Genomic DNA, 21157 nt, shown 5'->3' with positions numbered 1-21157 from the left:
TTGATTTCCATGGATACGAGAACTTTGTGGGAACCCGCGGCGGATTAGCGAAAGCAACCCCTACCGAAGACACATGCGACGAGTAGATGCGAATATTCTCCGAAAAACAGCCAAATTCTAACTGACGAAGTAACTCCGGAAATCAGTCACAATCACGTGGATATTACGGCTTTGGATGCGGACTTCATTTATTGAATGGTGAAAAATTAGAAGCATCCGAAATTTGTTTTCAGACTTTCGGCCGGGTAATGGGTAATATTCCAACCTACTGCAAAGAGTATTGCGGAGAACGCTTAACCTTCGAAAATCTGAATTCTGGTTTGATTACCGTTTTTGCCGTATGCTACGATTGTTTTGTGGGCAAAACCTGAGTGAAAAATGAACGACAATCTGCTTTTTTGAAAATCGGTACGCATCGAAAGCATATTGAGAATGCAAGTAAGCGCAATTAGTTTGATTGGATAGCCAGAATGAGAAATTACGAAACAACGTCTACTTCGCACATATTACTTAGACCAGTGTGGTTTGAGTACTGTTCAGAAAATTTCTCTTCCTCATCACTACCTTTATACAGATGGTATCCATGTCATCAATAAACACAAGATCAATAAATATACACAATACCATAGACGTTCTCCAAAAATATTAAAGTAGGTAATGGTAAGTTAAGCAGTAAACTTTGAGCGGACAGAGTAGAGGAGGTAGAACACCAATTATTTAGAAAGAATTTCACACGAAAGTGGGCAAAGTGGTAACTACAAAGAATTGCGTTAAAGAAAGAAGAATTAACAAAGAGAAGGGAGTATATGACAAGAATCTTAAATGACGATATAAAAACATGAATGAAGGTCGATGCGGAATATAGTTTTGTATGACTTGGAAACTAAACCGATGAAGTGAGGTAATAAGCGTAGATTGGAGGGTTTTGAGATGTGGGTGTGGAGGAGAGTGGGAAATAACTTTTTTTTTATTATTGTTTTAAATAACTTAACCAAAATATTTTATTTAATAAAATAAATATGTAAAGAGCTAAATATTTAAATTAATGGATAAAAGGGAAACAGACGAAGAAGAGCTAAAGATGGTACATGAAGAGAGGAGGTTATTGCGAGAAATTAGAAGGCATGGAAAGTGAATGCAAGACATTAAAATACGATGTAATGTTGGCGGGACGAGAAGTGTATCAACGCTTAAAGCCTCGGTCCATCAAAAACCTACTTCGAATGGAAGATTACGGTTAAAAACACACAAAAGTTGAACTCCTACTTAAATGAAGATGGGAACCCATAAATAAGAATAGAAGCCTCAATGTTAGATTAAACGTGATGGGATCTGAACCTGAAAAGTAAAATTCCCTAAAAATGTCCTGATTTCCAGAGATTGTCTTCCGAATTGCAAAGTGCACTCCATCAAATGGCGATGAGGAAACACGATATTCCCTCCTTCGTTTTTACGGATATTGACATCGAATATCCAAGATTTTATACAAGTTCTTACGGCAGTAGAGGACTACCACCAGTATTATTATGGGTTAATGGTACAAAAATTCATGTTACTACTAGGGACTCAAGGAAAAGTTTTGCGATAGACTAAGAAGCTTCCACAAGGAGGAGGGAACTAATGCCAGCAACATTGAGGAAGGAGGTTAAGAAACAGCTCATAACAGTTTCAGGTTTAACTTGGCTAAATTCCTTCCTGATGAGGGTAAAGAAAGAACCTTTGCACTTCCACATAAAGATATAATATTTCACGGCCATGGTTTCGATGGTGCGCATCATCATCAGGTGATGATGCGTAGCATCGAAACTATGGCTGTGAAATATTAAATCTTTACGTGGAAGTGGAAAGTTTCTTTCTTTCCACTCATCAAGAAACGGCTCGTCAAAACCCTGATATGGAGCGTGGTTTCGTACGGTCCGGAAACATGGTCATTGAAGCAAGATCGAAGCAAGGTCGATGATGATAGATTGGAGACTCTTAAAATGTAGGTGCAGAGAAGGGTGGGAAAGGAGATGGACACAGAGGAAAACAAACGAAGAGGCGCTAGGCATGGTGGGAGAGGAGAGAAAATTGTTGGGGGAAACCGCGTAATCGTTGTTTACCTGATGGATAACAAACATTTTGACATTGCCTTTCACATTACACTAACCAACACAATGCGATGCCTGACGCTGCCACGAATCATTGGAGTTGGGTCGCAAGATTCATGATAGTAAACTCTAATTATTAGAGTGGAACATCGCGCTATGGATATGGAGCGTAAATAAGGCGCAAATGTATCCATGATTGCACGCAAGATACGGCAGGAAAATCGCCTGAGGACGATCTTAACCGACCAATTCACTTTGAACGTCGATAATGGACGATTTTCCGCGCCTAAAAATTTCGGTGTTTCTTATCCACATCCGGACCAGATCACTCAGATGCATCGAAAATTACCTTTTCGGGTGACATGAGCTGAGTCGGCGGCCAATTTAACTGCTTCATATTGTCATTGCTGTCACTGATTTTGAATTCACTCGATAAAAATAGTTGGAAGGGTCGAGGTATTTTTGCAGCGTTATGAAATGAAATGGGTAAAGCAGTGGGGATATTAAGAGATGAATTACTTTGGTGAAAGAAGCATTTAAAAGAAGAAAGGAACAGATGACAGGAACCTACGCTAAGTAGATACCTGTCATCAGTTTCTAAGGCTAAGTAAAGACGTAAAGAAAATATGAGTAAAATGTTAACATGGAGCGTAGCGCTGTGAGGATTCGGAATCTGGTCTTTGAGGCAAGAGGATGAGTTTAGATTAACGGCTTTGAGATATGGGCCCGGAAGTAAATGAAGAAAATAAGTTGAATGGAGAGGGCTATAAATGACAAACGTTGGTAGTCCTCTTAAATAAATGCTCGCTCACCCAACGGTGGATGCAAAGTGAAATTCGAAGGAAGAAGGTGGGTGGAGAAATATGAGAGTGCCATTCTGAATACGGTGGTGTAGGAGAAAATATTGGGTAAGGATTGAGTTTTTGAGATGGCAAGAAAGCGGATTAAAAAGCGTGAAGAGAGAAATAATGTATAACAAGCAAGAGGTAGTCCGGGCAAAATGGAAAACATAACTTCTAAAGGACCATCCAAAACCTAACTTTAATGGGTAGAATACCTATGATATCGATTTTTCTTTGTACTCCTGTTCCATTTTTTCAGAACTATAAACGTATCTGCGAAGAAAGAAAAATAGACTCTCGTGGACAAAGAAAAAGAACCTACTGCTTCAGGTGAGAACAAAAACAAATTCATTGATTAAGTTAGAACGACGCCTTTTTCTTTCATATATTAATATTTCCGAGTCCTCACTTTGATTTGTTCAATGGTTATGGAAATCACATCGCTTATTTGAATCTAACAAAGTCTTAAGTGATGGTCAACATTTCCTATATAAACAGAGGAACGATAAGACAATATTTTTCAGGATATTTCAGGATATTCACCAGATGTGTCAGTTTTAAAGCAATCTTTGAATTATTATACCGTGATTAAGACCTAAATAAATTCACAGCAGGCATAAAAGGTTACTTACTCCGAAGGAAAACAACATTAATAGCTCCAAATAACCAAAAATGACATTCACCCCGACTGTTCCTGAGGTTTAGTTAAAGAATGTCACGGAAATGATGGGCAAAAAGGGTCCACAGCGATGTCAATTGCTTTACACGACGTCAAAAAATGTCATATTTGTTGGGCATCCAAGTTAAAATTATCCCAGGAGTTACCAGAACTTCCAATTTGACAATACATTTTCAATATTTAGAGTGAATAAACTAAAAGGAGAAAATTTTAAAAGAAATTCATATCTGTAAGGGTGAGAGATAAATTTGCCGAACACAGGAAAAATAACACAGTAAAGGTTAAACCAATAAGGAATTCTGCGTGACGCAAGCATCGAAATAGACAACCTGAGGCGGGTAGAAGTTTCGAGGAACTAAAGGAAGAAATAATTTAGAGCAATGATTTGGACATTCTCGCAATACGCGGAGGATCATAGGCGTAAGGGATCGTCCAAAATTTACCTTCAATAGATAGAATACCTTGAATTAAATACCAATCAAATTATTTAATGCTTTCTATCAGACAAATGGAAACTTTCAGGACTCGGAAAAAAAATTAATCAAAACATTTTCTATTAACATATCGGGCAAATGAAGCTTGCATTAAAATGAGTAGGTGGATTACCGAAACTATTGCCAGCATCTGACGCCATGCCAGTAACAGGAATTGAGGTGCTTAGTAGTTAATATCTCCCACCTCCCCTTCCAATATCTCAACGCGTCCTTGTTTACCGAGATGGAGAATGTTTCCTGCAAAGTTGGGCCACTGATACAGGTACGTAGCGCGGGTTGCATAGCAAACACCCTTCACCCTTCATGATTGGCAAGATGATATGAAGTCGCTGGTGCTTATTCAAAGCTTCACACTCCACGGAATGCTCCTCCTGATGATCCAAGGCCGTAAGATTCAACGTCAAGTGCCAATTAACTTATAGGTTAGATTCACTCACACACGAACCACTTTCTCAAGACAGGCTCCATTCAATTCTTCCACACGATAGCTGCTCCTTATTGCTCTAACTTCCTTTCCCATGAAGGGTAAAAATGAGTACCCGATGAATTAATTTTCCATTCTCAATCGGTAGACTAATAAAAATCACAGCTAATTAGGAGCACACATTCAAGTAAGGTGATGAACTCAATCGGAGGACTTATTTTCATTGAGGGTTTTTGGTAAGGCTCTGTACAAAAAACAAGGACATTAAACGTCAATACATAAGAAAAAGTCGCAAAGGTTTACGCGAGTAATGGAGGATATTTAGACCTTGTTTTTTAGCAAACATTTCGATTTCTATGATACTTTCTGAGCCCAAAGATAATTGTTAATGGCCCATAGAACTAACAAGAAGCATTCATTTACTATGTAATACTCAAGCGTCTCAAAAATAGGTAGAGGTTATGATTTCATATTTCCAAAATTAGGAGGGTAACAATGAATGCTCAATTTATCAAGACAAACATTTCTTAATCAAAGTGTAAATTTAACAAGATGGTCCAAATATCAATTGGAAAAAATAGACTCACCCTATATGCAATGTAGCGTAAATAAAAAAGAAAAGGAACCTGAACACACAAAATATATACACAGGTAATGACAGAGGACGAACAGCATCCGTAAATTAACATTGAGAATTGATTTGTTAGCATCCACCCTGCGGGTGGTTGCAAACAAATCAATTTCACTCTTCGTCTTAAATGTGCTGAGGGTATTAATTTTCAAATGTGCCCACACTTGAAGTTTACATGCATGAGAATATTTCAAAATGTTTGGTAAGGCCAGCCCCAATTGGCATTACAACCGGTTCGAAACTGGCAAAAAACAATACCCTAATTGAGAATAATGATTAACATACACAATAAATATCATTGCGTGATCACATTCCAATCGTCAGCCACCACATTTCAATTTTGTACCCTAATTGCCAAGAAATGCTACACACAAAACGGTAGCCCCAATTAAAATTGACTATTACTGATAAATGGGAAAATAAAATTGATCATTTTGACTAAATAACTCTGCACATAAATTCAAAACAGAATTTGATATAATTTCACCTAATGAAGCGGATATTACTATGTTCAAGTGAATGCTTACCGATCACAAATTAGATTAGTGTACACGGCTGATCAATCAACAAAAGCAGGAACTTAACGTGCCACACTGAACGTGGACAATGGGTGGCATAATTAAAAATAATGGGGTAATAATGCAGAGAAAAACTTTACTTAATTTGAATAAAGAAATAAATCAAATGTAAATGGTTCTTAAAAATTATCAATTTGACAGCTTTGAAGAAAATGTTCAAAAATACAAATCAAGCAGACCATAATTAAATGCGTTAAATTTTACCCGTGAATTCTTCATAAATACAAAATGACAGTTGTCACACAAAAGCCACTCAATGCAAACTAGCAAAGATTAAATGTATTGGATTAATTTTTAATTGCCTGAATACAAGTGAGAAGGTGATAAATAAGAAATACTTACGATTTATGAGTTGACTTCATAAACATTTTTTCCAGCAGAAATAGCCGTCAAATCGATCACAGCAAATGAGTTCACCAGGCGAAAAATGAGCTATTTTTAAAGCTATACGATTAAATAATGCACTTAGTGTGATATATTCCATAAATAACCAACACGACTGGTCATTCGTCAACTATATTCCACTGATTACAATGACAGACAGTCGTGCAATTATCCAAACAGTCTAGCTTGCGCTAGGCGCCATCCTAGCTGGGGAGTTTATGATTTACTGCATGCGACATCTATGGATTTCGGCGAAAACTAAGTACCCCAATGAACTGCAACTGGCACCGATTTCAAAATTTGGCTTTAACCCAGCATAGCAGACTGGCTTCTCTAAAAAAGATCCGGTAACAGATTCGTCTTCTTGATTACTACTTGTATGATTAAATTTGACTTTAAAGACCAATTTAGCTCTTAAATGTCTCCTGGTGAAGAAAGGAAATTGAAATCATTGTGCAAAGATGCCTGAACTATCCATTATTTAACCATTAATATCAATGATGTACGACTTTTAAATCTTACATATGATGAAAAGTCAGTGATAAGGGCTCAATTTCATAAATTATAATTATAAAAATATGTTCCATTGCTAAATTCAAATACAATGCATAGCAAATTGCAAGATACAGATAGTGAAAATTAACTCACAAAGTAAAATCAAAGATGGTAATGGTTACATAACACAAATGTAATGGAGATTTTAATAAACAATATAATAATTTTTATGTTGTAAATAGTGATTGCCCCAGTAGACATTTTTAAACCCAATAATTACAAAATAATAGCATTCATTGAAAGAAAATTAGCTTTAATATTAATACTAACACTGAGACACAATAACTACCAAGTGAAAATATTAATTTTTATTCTGTGCTACCATTTTAGAAAGATAAAGAGGGTTGAATTTGGGGATGTAAGAATACTGCAGCATATAGGTAATGTGCTATTCCTCTCAGAAGAGTCATTCATGGGAAAATAAATCTCAATAAGCATACAAAACAATTTGCTACTAGATTTAGGGCTCATTTTACATTAGTGATTTAACCTATGACACTTAGTTTTTGGATGCGATAAATAAAAAACATTTTACAATTTCGTTGCCTCCTGACATGTGTCCATCATGATACATTTCTTATACCTTATAACTGCAGTATGGAATTACATTTAGAAGAGAGTCTAATTAATGCTGTTAGAATTTTTGTTATTCTTTGACAAGATTTATTATGAATGATGCTAACTGGCTCACACAAAAAATATTTTGACCTACACTTCTTTCTTGGCTGCAGAAAAACCCTATATTTTTTATCCTTTAGCTTGACTCTTATAAAATATCCATTGCCACTTAAATGTAAGTTTTTGTAAGTGATATCATTTCGCAAGGCAAAAGAGCCTACTTTGAGATTTGGGGTCAAATGCTGTGTTTTCATGGCATATCAGACTTAGGAGAGGGTCTGTGACTTTACATGATAAACAATGGTTTTACAGAGACATTGCATTGAGTTCAGTAAAATTAGGATACCAAGTTGTAACAAATCGGGATGAAAATGCACAATGAGTAAGTATTGAAATTAAGATTTATCATAAATACATATTCCTGTATCTTGTAAGATAACATTATCAATTTGCACAATTGTCACTTTTTAATTAAAATATTTTTCAATGAAGCCAGTCGACCCATTCATTTTTTTAGCCTAACTTTTTCCAGATTGGAAATTTTCAATGTTGAAAAAATTATTCACTCAAGAGTGAATATCATTAAATTTGTGACCTTTTACTGGCTAGAGCAATAATTATCTTATGCCCAGAAAAATTCACAAATTTGGATGGGAAGCCAGTTTTTTTCCCTGTGATGTCTTGAGTTATCTTGAAAGATTGCCAACCAAATGACATGGTTTTTACTGGGATCGCCCTGAAGCATCAATTTCCAGTTGTGCAACAAAGACTATTCTAAATTATTTAGCTCCTTTTCTGAGCAAAATACTATATTTTTCTTTATGAGAGGAAAAAATGGCAAAGTTGGTGAAGAATTATTATTTTCAACATTTATATTTTCCTTTATTACGTAAAGTAATGATAATATTCAACCCAAAGGTTGTTTGATAGGTGAGGGTATCCATAGGGCAGTTCTTTCCCCTGTGGTTTTCCAGTAAGATTAGGTACCTGCAAAGTCACACAGCTTGGTTGAAAATAAATGTGCCTGGAGACATTTCCCCAAAATTGAACCCAGGCCCTCTGGTCATTGGATTGCTCACCATACCCATATTGCATCAAATAGCTACAAACTTTAGATTTTCCTTGGATCAAAGATTGCTCAATAAAGCTATGTAATCTCCTAAATTCTATACCTTGGCATTCGGAACTTCCACTTCATTCTGTTGTATTACAAAAATACAGAAATACTACCCATTCCTCTTCAACCGCTCCAAAACATCAGTCATCTTCCCATTCCAAAGCTCTTGCTTCAACACCATCACCCCAAAATCTTCCTCCCTCTGCATCAATGGCTTTGTACTATTGTGGATTTGATGAAACATGAGTCTCCAAAGTGAACTACAAGACCCCAGGCAATCGGCAGTGGTGAGATGACAAATGATGAAGGTGAATGCAAAATAAATTACTGGTAGAAAACCTAATATATTATAAATAAGCTATTGGAACTAGAAGTACTTCAGAGAGTACATCAGGATTGCAGCTGACAACACACTGGTTAAATGAAAATAGTCTGAAACTGAATAATGAAAAGTCCCAGGCAATATATTTTTCTCTTAACCCAGCCCTACAATAACGGTGAAAGGCCAAAATATAGAATTTATCATATCAGCAAAATTGCTTGGCATCCATTTGGACTCTAACTTGACATAGGAAACCCGTATAAACTGCCTTTCAGGAAAATTAAGTTTGGCATGCTTCCTCTAAAGAACTTTAAAGAAAACAGTGAGCAAAGATGTGCTATTAATGCTTTACTATGGCCTAATCTACTCCAATATTACATAAAGTATCATTCTCTGGGGCTCATCTCCTTTCTCCAGGGTAATATTTAAACTGCAAAAGAAGGCTCTTCGCATCATTGCACCTATACCTCAAATTTCATCTCCCCGTCCAATCTTTCAAGATCTTGGGCTTCTATCTTTCCCATCCATATACATATTATTCACACTAACAAAAATGAAATAACACCTGTCAGACTTCCATGCAAATTCTCAATACCACAGTCCCCATACCAGAACGCAGCAAAACTGTATATCAAACACAATTGAACCAAAGCTGCAAACTCAGGACCAAAGTCAATGAGACTAAACCTATATAATAACACTGTAGCTAAACAATTGAGATAAGGTGTTTAATATTAAAAGATATAATGTCTCCTATTGATCTAACTAATGAATAATATTTCCTTAGCTTATGATAGTTAAAACTTATAGTGGATAGTAAGGAGAGTTCTCAATTCATCTTGGGTAGGTATTCCCAGAAATGAAAACTGAAAAGTGAGAAACAAAAGACAAAATCAAAGACATTATTTTTGACACATTGCATGTTTTTCATTTATTAATGAAGTCTTTGTTTTGTAATTAAAACGATGAAAGGACACTACTTTATTAGATTCAAAAAATATCAAATGCAAGTAGGAAATGTTATGAGTGAAGATTTAGGCTGATCAAAAATGGACAGCAAAAGCATTATCTGTTATGTACCTAGCGAGCTAACAGATTCACAAGATAAATAGTGAACACAAGACTGAAGAAGATCTGAAAACCATGTATCTCTGACATTCGAGAGTGGTAACCGCAAGGGTGTTACAAGATCCCAAATTATCAGAATGAGGGTAAAATGCCAACTAACAGATTGAGATTTATGGTCTTAAACCAGCAAAGAATGAGCGATCAGTTAAAGGCCATAATCGCATGTGTTCCTGCGGGGAAACATTTCATTGTAATGGGGGATTGGAAAGCAACAGTAGGCAGAGGGAGAGATAGCGATGAGGTGGGGGACTACGGTTCAGGCACGAGGAATTACCGCGGGGAGAAAGCAATTGAGTTCTGCAGGCAACAGGGTTAGTCACCACCAACACTTGGTTTAGATACCACAAAAGATGCAGGTTTGCATGGAAAATGCCAGGTGACTCAGAAATGTATCAGTTAGATTATATTCTGGTTAGGTACAGGTTTAGGAACAGTGCGATCAATTCGCACAGCTTCCTGGGAGCAGATGCGGACTCTGACGACAATTTAGTTGTTATGAAATGTAACGTCAAATTTCAAGAAGATAAGGTGGGTTAGGAAATGGAATGTAGAAGCATTAAATGGATTGACAGGGAAGGAGTACCAGCAGGCTGTAGAGAAAATCATGGAGGATGGTAAAGAGCTGTGTACTATGGAAGAAAAATGGGAATGTATGATGTTAAGAAAAGACTCGTAAAAACTTTGATATGGAGCGTAGCTATGTACGGCGCGGAAACGTGGTCATTGAAGCAGGAGGATAGACGTAGACTGGAGGATTTTGAAATGTGGGTGTGGAGAAGAATGGAGAATGTGAAATGGACAGAGAAGAAAACAAATGAGGAAGTACATGGTATGGTGGGTGAAGAGAGGGGTTTGTTGGGAGAAATACTATGGAGGCAGGAAAAATGGATGAAGGGGGTATTGATCAGCAGTGGGATGTTGAAGACTGTGATAGAGGGGAGAATGTTAGGCAAACGAGGAATGGGCAGGAACAGAATAAGGATGTTGGACGGGATGAAGGGAGGAAGAAAGTACTCAGAGAGGAAGAGGGACCTGATTTAGAGTAGGTGTGCTGGATTGTGTTTTGCTAGGAGTCATAAAATATTTATTTGGTAGGTTTGTCCATCCAAAAACCTACCTTAACCAGTAGATTACCTCATATCAAATGGCAGCTTTTAGTCAAAGCTGTCTCTTATAAAATCACCTTCATCTTCTAACAGTGGAACTTCCCAAATGGTTCTAAGCACTAATGAAAGGTCAGTCTCAAAGATATTTGAAAATAATAAAAGCTGTCTCACGGACCCAAGTTTCATTAGGACAAGTCCAATTTTCTTGGAATGTGTGTGGCCCACCACAGGTTGGCATAACAGCTATGGATATACTATGATGATTGTAGGAAGTACCATGGAGACAAAACTTAATACACCAGTGATTTTGCACCGACACAAGTAGCTTAAGGTAATATCCCTTACTACTAAACACTTTCATTGATGAAAACAATAGCACTTAAAATAACAAGATTGCTTGTTTCCTGTTGCTCATGTTTCAAGCTTTTTTGAGTGCATTAGGTATTTGTGCATATGCAACTTAGGATGAATGACTTTTAATTGTTTATGTACTATTGACTAATCAAAAATACATGAAAACCAACCCAGTCAACTCCTAAGCATGATGATGACACCAGAATGCAGTTTCAAAATCAATATTCAGATTAATATGATTTAACAAAATGTACCACATCACCAAATGGCATCTTGAAATCCATTCTTTTGAAAATTTCAAAACAAAACAGTTACTTTTGTTTCACATCAAACAAGCGTCAAGATAGTATTAATGGAAAGTTGAATTTAAAAAAAGATTGATGATTCAAAGCATTTATTTCCATTCTTATGTAGGTACTTCATGTATGTACACATCCCAACTTCCTGGATAAATGAAGGCATCATTATATCATTGCTGTAGAGTAATGGTGTCCGCTTAAGTTTATGTCGTCCAGATTTGGTACTACTTCTGAGCTATTGTAAATATTATAATTTATTCACTATTTACAAGAACAAATTGCAGAGATGGGAAATCCCATCACCTACTGCTCTCCCAAGGTCTTTTTACAAAAAATTACTACCGCCATCATCAAGTCTAATTAGTTGAGTCCCATCAGGTCCCTTTCATAGCAAGTCACAAGGAAGGCCTCATGTTTTAACATTAAAAATGCCATGACTTGTTTTTTGACACATGCAATTAATATTAATCCATATCACCAGCATACCCAATGTTTGTATTTTACCCATCTTCCACACATGAAATCTAAAAATGTATTTTAAAAATATTTTTAATCGAACCTTCATCTTATGTGGGGTAATACATAGTACTGATGAAATGTCAATTTCCTAAATATTACTCATACTTATGACATCAGCAGACTTGCACTTGATATTGTGATCACCGCCAACAGCAATCCATCAATATTTTTTATTATATGTCTTACAGGAAAATCAATTTGAGTGCCAAGTCTAGATGTAACTCAGTAAGAATCAAGTTTAAGTCAACAACACTGCAGACTATAAACTTGTTCAATACATCAGAGAGAAAGAGGTAAATTTAATTTTTCAGCTTAAAAAAGATATTAGGGATATAGATAATCAAATTATGTTTTAATCTGAATATATTCACAATATGGACAATAAAGGTAATGTTTACAAGGTTGTTAGCATCATTAACATTTCATTTTATCACATAATACATTCTCACCATAAAAAAACCTCACATGAACTAGGTAATGTTTTGCATGTATAAAATAAAGTAAATCACAAAAAATAATTCCCACAGATTGAGCAACAATTATTTACCCTTTTTTTATGAGACAATAGTTACAAGGAGCTATTAGCTCTCTATTAAATGCAAACAAATTCTGAAATGCATAATATTCTGTCACCCAGTTTCACTCTATGACTAAGTACAATGTTGTGCTACAATTTGGAATGCACTCACATAGAAGTGAAAAAAATAAACTTTCAATGCTGCAAAATTTCACTCACTGATGAGTGTAATTTGACACTTAAAATTCCATTTTAATGACATAAGATAACATATTTATTGACATATGTGAATGGAATTGAAAAATCTCAATACTTTTGGAAATGAAATGATGAAGCCAAAATGATACATACAAAATAACTGAAATACATTCATATTTTTTTAGAAATTTAAGTAACATTTGAGAATTATTCCTTTAAAGCTTAACAATGAGATTTATGTTAGCAAGTCATTCCATTATTGATCTTCCCTCCTTGCCCTGCAGTTTTCATGTACTTTGGACAATTTCAGAGAAATCATTGTTTTCTAAAAACATGACTCTTTACAGCTGAAATTGGCGATAGTATAAATAAGTATCTAGCCTCTGCTTTCCTTCACTATATTCTCTAATACTTGTTAATTCCAAAGAGGCGCACTTCGTGAAACTGAGGCATCTTGGGAAGAACGACCACAACCAGAGAGATAAAGTTGACAATGAAATGGTATGTGTCATACTTGGTGTAAAAACTTGTCAGGAGGAACCTGCAATAAATCAAAATAAATACAAGTTTAATTAAATACTAGAAAAAAATGCTTCCTTAAATTTAATAAAAAAGTATTTCTTATAAAACCTTATATGTATTTTATGTATTTACATAGACATTTCGAATGGCATATGGATGAGGTAAATTAGAGAACCTAATTAAGAAGAGTGGTATAGTATTGAAAAGGGAGCAATTTTTTCATTCCTCTACATAACATTCTGCACACCACTGGGGAGCATGGCAGGGGGTGTAGTGATAGCCTGAAAGGGGTATATTTACACTTTTTACGCAGTGATTGGAAATTAAGAGAGAGAAAATAAAAAAATCCATTTCCAACTTGTTCATTAGTCTATCTTTTTTACTTAGTCGCCATTTCTTAATTCGCCATTCTGGGATATTATTTTCTCAATGCCGCAAGTTGCATTATTGATGTATTTTCACAAAATTTAACATAACATTGAATCTTAATGTCTCCAGGGGCTTCCATCCCAGATTTTCCAGTAATTGTTTGTGAGATGTTTTGTATTTTTCATGAAAATAATAAATGAGCCAGATTGTAGCTTTTCCGGCATTTTTTTTTCAATTTTATGGGCCACTAAGATACATCCTAAATACCAATAGCACATTTGACAGGTTCTAAACAGGTTCTAAATACTGGGAACAAATAGTTTGCCTCTAGCATTTGTGCATTGCTATATTTGTCAGTGCAGGCTTAACAAATACTAGCTATCTCATTTAAGGTCAAATATGATAGGGACAACCAGGTATTTTGTAGAACAAACTCAATCTGAACAAGTTTATAAGATTAATTTTCTTAATCTGTTCTATCATACAGAAATGAATTACTATACAATTTAGTGCTTAATTGACAACCTAATTTAATATGCACACTACTTTTAAATGCTGACTAAGCCACATTGAAGTATTTCATGATTTGCATAAATAATTATTTCTATATAAATGAAGGTATTATCAACAAAGTCGTATTTGAATTTCTTTTTGCTTTCTAATTGAGACTATTAAAAATAAAATGTCCTGCGAAGCTATCATTAGGGATGCAAGATGTTGCATGCTGGTTTGTAGAAGGAACAAATAGTTTAATTTGATTATGACATATCTCTTTTTCCATTAAGTTTTGCAGAAGTCCATCAACATCATAATATGATCATAAAGCGACTCATTAATTATACACATCTCTTTCATTCCTTAACTTAGAACAAAAAGGCCTTTAATCATATTAGAAGGCATTTACACACCATACCACTCCTGAACATTTGGAAGATAACATGATTGTTTTCTCATCTCTATGTGGCATTTGAAGTACATATTCTTCCTGGAGTTTTATTCTACATCGTACATTCTCAATTTTTGCATGAGGAATTACAGCAAAATAATATTTTTTATGGATAAAACACAGACCCCAGTTTGTAGTAACCACTTCTTCATTTAAATATGACTAGACACATTTCAATGTCTGGGAGGTAAGATGTACGGATAATGATAAACTTATCAGAGACCAGTTGAACTGATGATGATATCTAGGAGCTGAACTGTATATTATTATATTCTAATAATTGGACAGTAAAAAAGTTGCTCTTTATTTTATACAGGTTGTTCCACCTTGCCACTCCAAACAAAGTTGAATTAATTTATTTTTAAAAAATATGTTTTTACAAAAATACTGAATTAACATAAAAAATTGCAATTATGTCTAATTAGGTCTAGCTTCAAAATTTTATACTAGTAACCATGAGGCACGCTCAGAGCACCCCAGTGACCAGTGTATTCAGAGGTGATTTGGCACAACACACGTTCATTATCCACAAATGATCTGAGTCATCTAATAATTGACAACATTACTCTCAGCTCAGTTATGAATAGTGACAAATACATATTAGTAGCCATGACTTCCTAAAATAATCATCTTCCCATAAATGAACCACGACCACTACTATTCATTATCAATCACAATGTTATAATTTCAGTTTGTAAACAAATCACTGAAGATAATTATGCATACTTTTTTGATTGGGTCCCTAGTCCAATAATGCCTTATTACAACAGAGAAGAGTGTTTCATGGAAACTCCATTTAAATAAACTGAGTCACAACCAGCTAAAGAATATTAGATTTCACTGGACCAGCTTTAATGTATCATACAGTTATCAAATTGTACAATGACCCCTTAACCACAGTTATCAAACCAAAGTTGGGTTTGATAGGTGAGGGTAGAGCTCACCCAGTTCTAAGAAAAATGGCATGTTAAATTCACACATTAGGGCATGAGAGCTATTGCCTTTCCCTGCACTGTCTATGGTTTCCCAGAAAGTTCTGGTACCCAAAAAATCACACAGCTTTGGTAAAGCTTAGGGTGCTCAGAGGCGGTCCTGGAAATCGAACCCAGGCCCTCCAATCAGTAGTCCAATTCTCTACCCACTGGACTACCACATTCCCGTATCACCCCACAACAGTGAATAAATTAAGGTTACAAGCTAAGCTAATATCATCCCAGTGGTCCCTGTGAAAGAAATCCAACCATTAAAGAACACAATTACTTAGCAAAACACAATGGAATCTGATTAACATGACATTGACGGAGCCAAACTAAACAGCTCAAGTCATCTGGAAATTTTACAAAACAAATGTCATAATAACATTTTTCTAAGTGCCATCAAAGGTTAATTGCTGACATCGGAGCTTTGCATGTGCCATCAAAGGAGCTTACCACAGAGGGTGACTGAAATAAAGTGAGCCTTTTTGTACTTGCCTTTCATAAATAGACTATCATCACATAAACACTAAAAGGAAAGCTAATCTACACATTGTGATAATCCTCTTGCAAGAGTATAAAATATTTGATAAGGATGGACAAAACAACCAAATATATATTTTGTTTCACATAACAAAACACAACCCAACATCCTACTCTACAAGTCCCTCTTCATCTCCGAGTACTCCCTTCCTCCCAAGAAAGATCCGGTAACTGAAAAATCACACAGCTTGGGTGGAGCTGAGGGTACCAGAGAGACTTGACCGGAATCAAACCTGGGCCCTTTGGTCAATAGTCCAATGCTCTGCCCCTGGACTACCGAGAACCACGTCATGATAAAAAGCACCAGAAAATATTGAAATGGATAAGGTAGCAGGAGCAATTGTACTCACAATACAATGGGGACAACCGTTAAAAACTTTCGAGTGGATGTAAATTGACATCCATAATCTATCTGCTCCCAGTGAGTCAAGGACCTGCAATACCCTTGGTCTTGAGGAATCCATGGTGCTCCTTTGATGATGTGCAAAAATACCAGGTGGCACTAGAAAGAAGAATGAAGAAAGTAACTACCATGGCATGTATTTTTATCTTATGACACGAAGCAGTTAAGACCCACGCTATGAGTGATGCTTAAGGCCTCAAGGGAATTTGCTATCATCCAATAGTGGAATTAAAGAATCCAGAGTTCTCAAATTACTGAAATTAATTTAATTAAACTGTAGAACTAAAGAAATTAAAAACATGTCCTTAAGTTAAAGATAAGACATTGCATGACTATATATGACATAAATGAGTATTGCTTTCTGTTTGAAATAAAGAATTGTACAAGCACCTTTGTATTTTCCATCAATTCATGTTTTCTAGATTTTTATAATATTATAACATAGTACTGGACAAAAGAACATTTTTGCTAACAATCACAATACACATTTTTCTTATGACATAAAAAAATTGAATTTTCATAAAATTTAACAAATTTTGGGCCAAAACACATTTTCTTTTGAAACATAAGCAGAACTAAATTGTTCAATTCACTCTTGACACTTTTTTCGATACATCTACACACATTCAACCAATAAAGTTCATAAACATATATATATATATATATATATATATATATATATATATATATATATATATATATATATATATATAGTACAATACACAGTAACACATAATATAGAAACACAAAAAAAGAGAACACTCACACGTATTTTCTTGATATTTCGACGGAAACAATCCGTCTTCCTCTGAAGATGTAGAAGTGATGATTACTTCTACATCTTCAGAGGAAGACGGATTGTTTCCGTCGAAATATCAAGAAAATACGTGTGAGTGTTCTCTTTTTTTGTGTTTCTATATTATGTGTTACTGTGTATTGTACTATTCGGCACTTCCGTGTTACGTCTATGAAAGCATATACTATATATATATATATATATATATATATATATATATATATATATATATATATATATATATATATATATATATATATATGTATATATATATATATCATATTTTTCTACTTATCTTAGGCAGATATTTTGAATTTGATTATATTTAGGGACAATGAACAAAAATAACTTGAATAGGGAAAGAAATTGTTTTAGATTTTTAATATGAACACATTAATAAGTATTTGACCGGCATAATTTATAGGCAACAAGCGAAACTAGGTTTTATCCATTATGTTAACTCAGAGCTAATTTAAATTTGGCCCTTTTTGAAATCAATCTTGCTAAAAAATCTTTATTTGGCAGGCAGCTTAAGTCTCTCTCAAGATAAAAAGGGACTTAAGCTTAACTTTGTGGCATTGTTTCACTATTGACTAGAAAAGAAAACAATACATTTCGTGAATCTCATACTAAAAATTATATGAGCCTGCTCATGCCTCAGCAAATTATTTCTTTTGGTATAATTCAACACCTTTCTTGGATTTTCAAGCCAACAGAGACAAATTCAATTCATAGTTGAATAAACAATTATGGTGACTTCTCAGGATACAATAATTCAACATATGCTTCATAAGTATTTTAATATTTAATAAAATTCTCTATTAAATCTAATAAAATTAATAAAAATAAAATATAAAATAAAATTCTTTAAAATAATTCTGCCAGCATTTTTAGTGATTATCTGAATAGCTAATTATTCTGAGTGGATGAATCTGAGTTAATGTAAAAGAAAGAAAAACACTCTTTAACTTAGTACTAATACCACCTTATACTGGAAAAGGAATAGAAGACAAGGAACAGAGGGAAGGTATAACTGGAGTCACAGAAACATGCATTTCAGAACAAGATATATAAGATGGGATAATAAAGAGAGGCACAATGTCACCACATTGTTCTTGAATATTTATGGTGTGCACTTCCCTCTTCACCACTTAACTTTGGTGCATAGCATGCCGCTTGACGACACTGCCATGATTACAAGGCAAGGCAAGAGTAGAATTTTGAGATGAAAGTTTCTATGGAAGTAATTATCTAGTATGAATTTGACAAACAGTGTTTCCAATTTCTCCACAGTAAAACATATATAATGCCCGTGGCCCCAAATGTTTGATTTAAGATTTAATTCACTGGACCATTACCACAATTTGGTAAATGGATACTTTTCTTTTGTAAGATGCTCCTTTCCTACCCATACAAACTACTACCAATCTCCTCCACATGTGACATGGGGATAATTAACACGAAATAATCCATCACATCTTAGATCATTTCAATAATGTTAATTGTAGAATTCATGAAATATTTTGCTTCCATTCCTCCTAAAATCCGGCTAAATAGTGTAATTCTATATACTCAAACTAATCTGTATCTGCTACTGTGATGCTTCTGTTAATGAAATGAAATGACTGATGAGCCCAATTATTGGACAATTGGATAAAACCATAGCCATAACAAAAGGATTTGGAAAACCCATTACTCTGCCTATCAACCTGAAACTATGCTACCAATTTCTTCAACAGTATCCATGCAATTCAACTTATATCTATCTACTGACCTTCATAACATTGAATTTTACTACATACATAAAAATCTGCCACTGCGTACAGGTAACAAAAATGTAACCTCAATGACATCTATTGAAGATGTAAACACAGGTAATTTTTCATTTGATTACTAAATAATGTTAACCCATGATTATCTGCAAATAAATCCTATCCTACGTAGTTTTCATTTTATAATCGATATGTATGACCCTAATAAAAATGCTAACATTTTGGTCTCAAAATAGGTTATACATTTCTGCCATGAATATTCTAACAACATCATAAAAAAGGGAATTTAAAATAATGTAATGATCCACATTTCCTCCTCACAAAATACATGCATGTTTGCTTCCCATGAATCAGTACTTTAATTGTATGACATAACAAAAAACATAATCAACGAGAAATGACTCAAATTTAAGATCACTACTACCTTAGATGGCCCGTTTGAAATTTCTTTTAAAATTCCTACATTTGTTCAGCTGAGAGGTATCATCATGACCAACTTTTGTGAAATACATTCAAGGCTAATTAATTTAACTAGAAAGTATACTCCAGTCAGACTGACGCTAATATTTTGTTGCTCAGTTATTTTTAGACAGAAATATCAGTAATAAAAAAGTAATGTTTGAATGAAGTTTGTATCCCCAATTTTTGCTGAAACGATGTAAGATTCTAGACACCACCATCTTCTTCGTAAGCAGCGAGAATTTCAGTAAGAAGAGAGTTAGCAAAAGAGTGAATGACAGCACGACAGTTTCAAAATAGTAATTTTATCATACTATGAGGGCTAAAACCAATAATATTAACTTGAGGAAAGAGCAGGCAAGTGAAATTACTTCAATTAATTTACTTTAATTGCCCTAATAAATGAAAATAATTGACTACGATTTAACAGAACACTACAAGACACCAAAGGTGAAAATTCATATCAATTTACTTACACAATTATGAATGAGATTGGTTAAAGTCCATGCCAAGGGGATAGTGAGCGGCGGTACGCTCAGAAGAATCAAATGCAACACTAGAACACCAACTATGTAGCTCAGCCACAGGCCCCGGCTTTGCAACCATACAGTATTGGGGTTACTCTCCCCATGTCCCCCAACCAACATCCTAGAAATAAATAGTTAAGTGGTGACAGATTAAATGTGCGTACATTAGGAAATAAAATTCTTCAATGGAAAACTACGCACAGTCAATGATATTAAGCATCACAACGCTAGACTAAATAGGCATACAGGTCAGTGGATCACTGAGCCGGTACCCACAATGCTATAAGTAGAAACCAACTGGTAATAAGTTCGTGAGGTGTATTGAACAATGCAGTCTATTTGAAGAGACCAGTGTAGTTCCTATGTAATGTCAATACATTTCAAATCTCAAGATTAATATCCAACAACACGTCGATGTAACCTACGGCGTAGTCTGTTACGAGCCCGCGCATTTGCCCTCTGGGAAACACCATGGAGTGCATTTTAAAATCATATTGCTATTCTATCTATCGATTGCCGTTCGAAGATTTGAGATTTCTCATAAATACATACCCTCAAGTTACGCATCCATTAACACTTTCTTCAAGAAAAATAACCAATACTTAGTGAACAAGTAAAAATAACCGAAGCGAAGTATCGCATGCCTCCCATAAATTTTGTTTATTTCCAAATGTAACATTATACATAATTATGCAATAAATGCTATATTTTTATTGTATGAATTTTTTTAATAATACTATAATAAGTTGCTACCCTTGAATATTTACCTTTAGATACCCAACCCAACGGACTCTTTCGCATCGCGAAAGTGAAACTTGTTGACTCCAAAACCAAAAACTCCGGATTCATGACTCACGGTTACGTCATAGTATTGACGTCATCAATGCTTTCGGGTGTCACTGGGATCTCGCGTTAAAATTGATGAGAACTATTTTTGAGGGCAAAACCAATCCTTGGGATAAACGCTTCCCGATTTGCGTCATTATAGATC

At 34.8% G+C, this 21157-nt stretch overlaps 1 protein-coding gene across 5 annotated transcripts; it reads right to left on the bottom strand.

The window, feature by feature from the left end:
* Positions 1 to 11731: 11731 nt before the first annotated feature.
* Positions 11732 to 21021, bottom strand: ORMDL (Orosomucoid 1-like). Of its 5 annotated transcripts, none has more exons than XM_071590575.1 (4): positions 20592 to 20610; positions 20116 to 20287; positions 16560 to 16711; positions 11732 to 13396 (listed from the first exon to the last, which is right to left on the bottom strand). In XM_071590575.1, the coding sequence occupies exons 2-4, from the start codon at positions 20284 to 20286 to the stop codon at positions 13261 to 13263; spliced, it is 459 nt and encodes a 152-aa protein (XP_071446676.1). In that variant the 5' UTR covers position 20287; positions 20592 to 20610; the 3' UTR covers positions 11732 to 13260. The 5 variants fall into 5 exon arrangements, with proteins under 5 accessions (XP_071446676.1, XP_071446675.1, XP_071446674.1 ...); XM_071590574.1 differs by lacking the exon at positions 20592 to 20610 and adding an exon at positions 20368 to 20581; XM_071590573.1 differs by lacking the exon at positions 20592 to 20610 and adding an exon at positions 20443 to 20581.
* Between the last annotated feature and the right edge of the window lie 136 nt (positions 21022 to 21157).

This window comes from Hetaerina americana, unplaced genomic scaffold, assembly GCF_022747635.1.
Source record: "Hetaerina americana unplaced genomic scaffold, ioHetAmer1.1.p SCAF_4, whole genome shotgun sequence".
Taxonomy (NCBI): Eukaryota; Metazoa; Arthropoda; class Insecta; order Odonata; family Calopterygidae; genus Hetaerina; species Hetaerina americana.
The sequence above is the reverse complement of the archived record's forward strand: the minus strand, read 5'-3'. Positions and strand labels throughout refer to the sequence as shown.

Bases quoted from the DNA above. Each gene is read 5' to 3' on its own strand.
- ORMDL (XM_071590572.1), bottom strand. From the start codon at position 20,286: ATGTTGGTTGGGGGACATGGGGAGAGTAACCCCAATACTGTATGGTTG. The intron at 16,712-20,115 runs GTAAGTAAATTG...TCTTCTTTCTAG, and splicing joins CCAATCTCATTCATAATTGT to TGCCACCTGGTATTTTTGCA. The intron at 13,397-16,559 runs GTGAGTACAATT...GATTTATTGCAG, and splicing joins ACGGTTGTCCCCATTGTATT to GTTCCTCCTGACAAGTTTTT.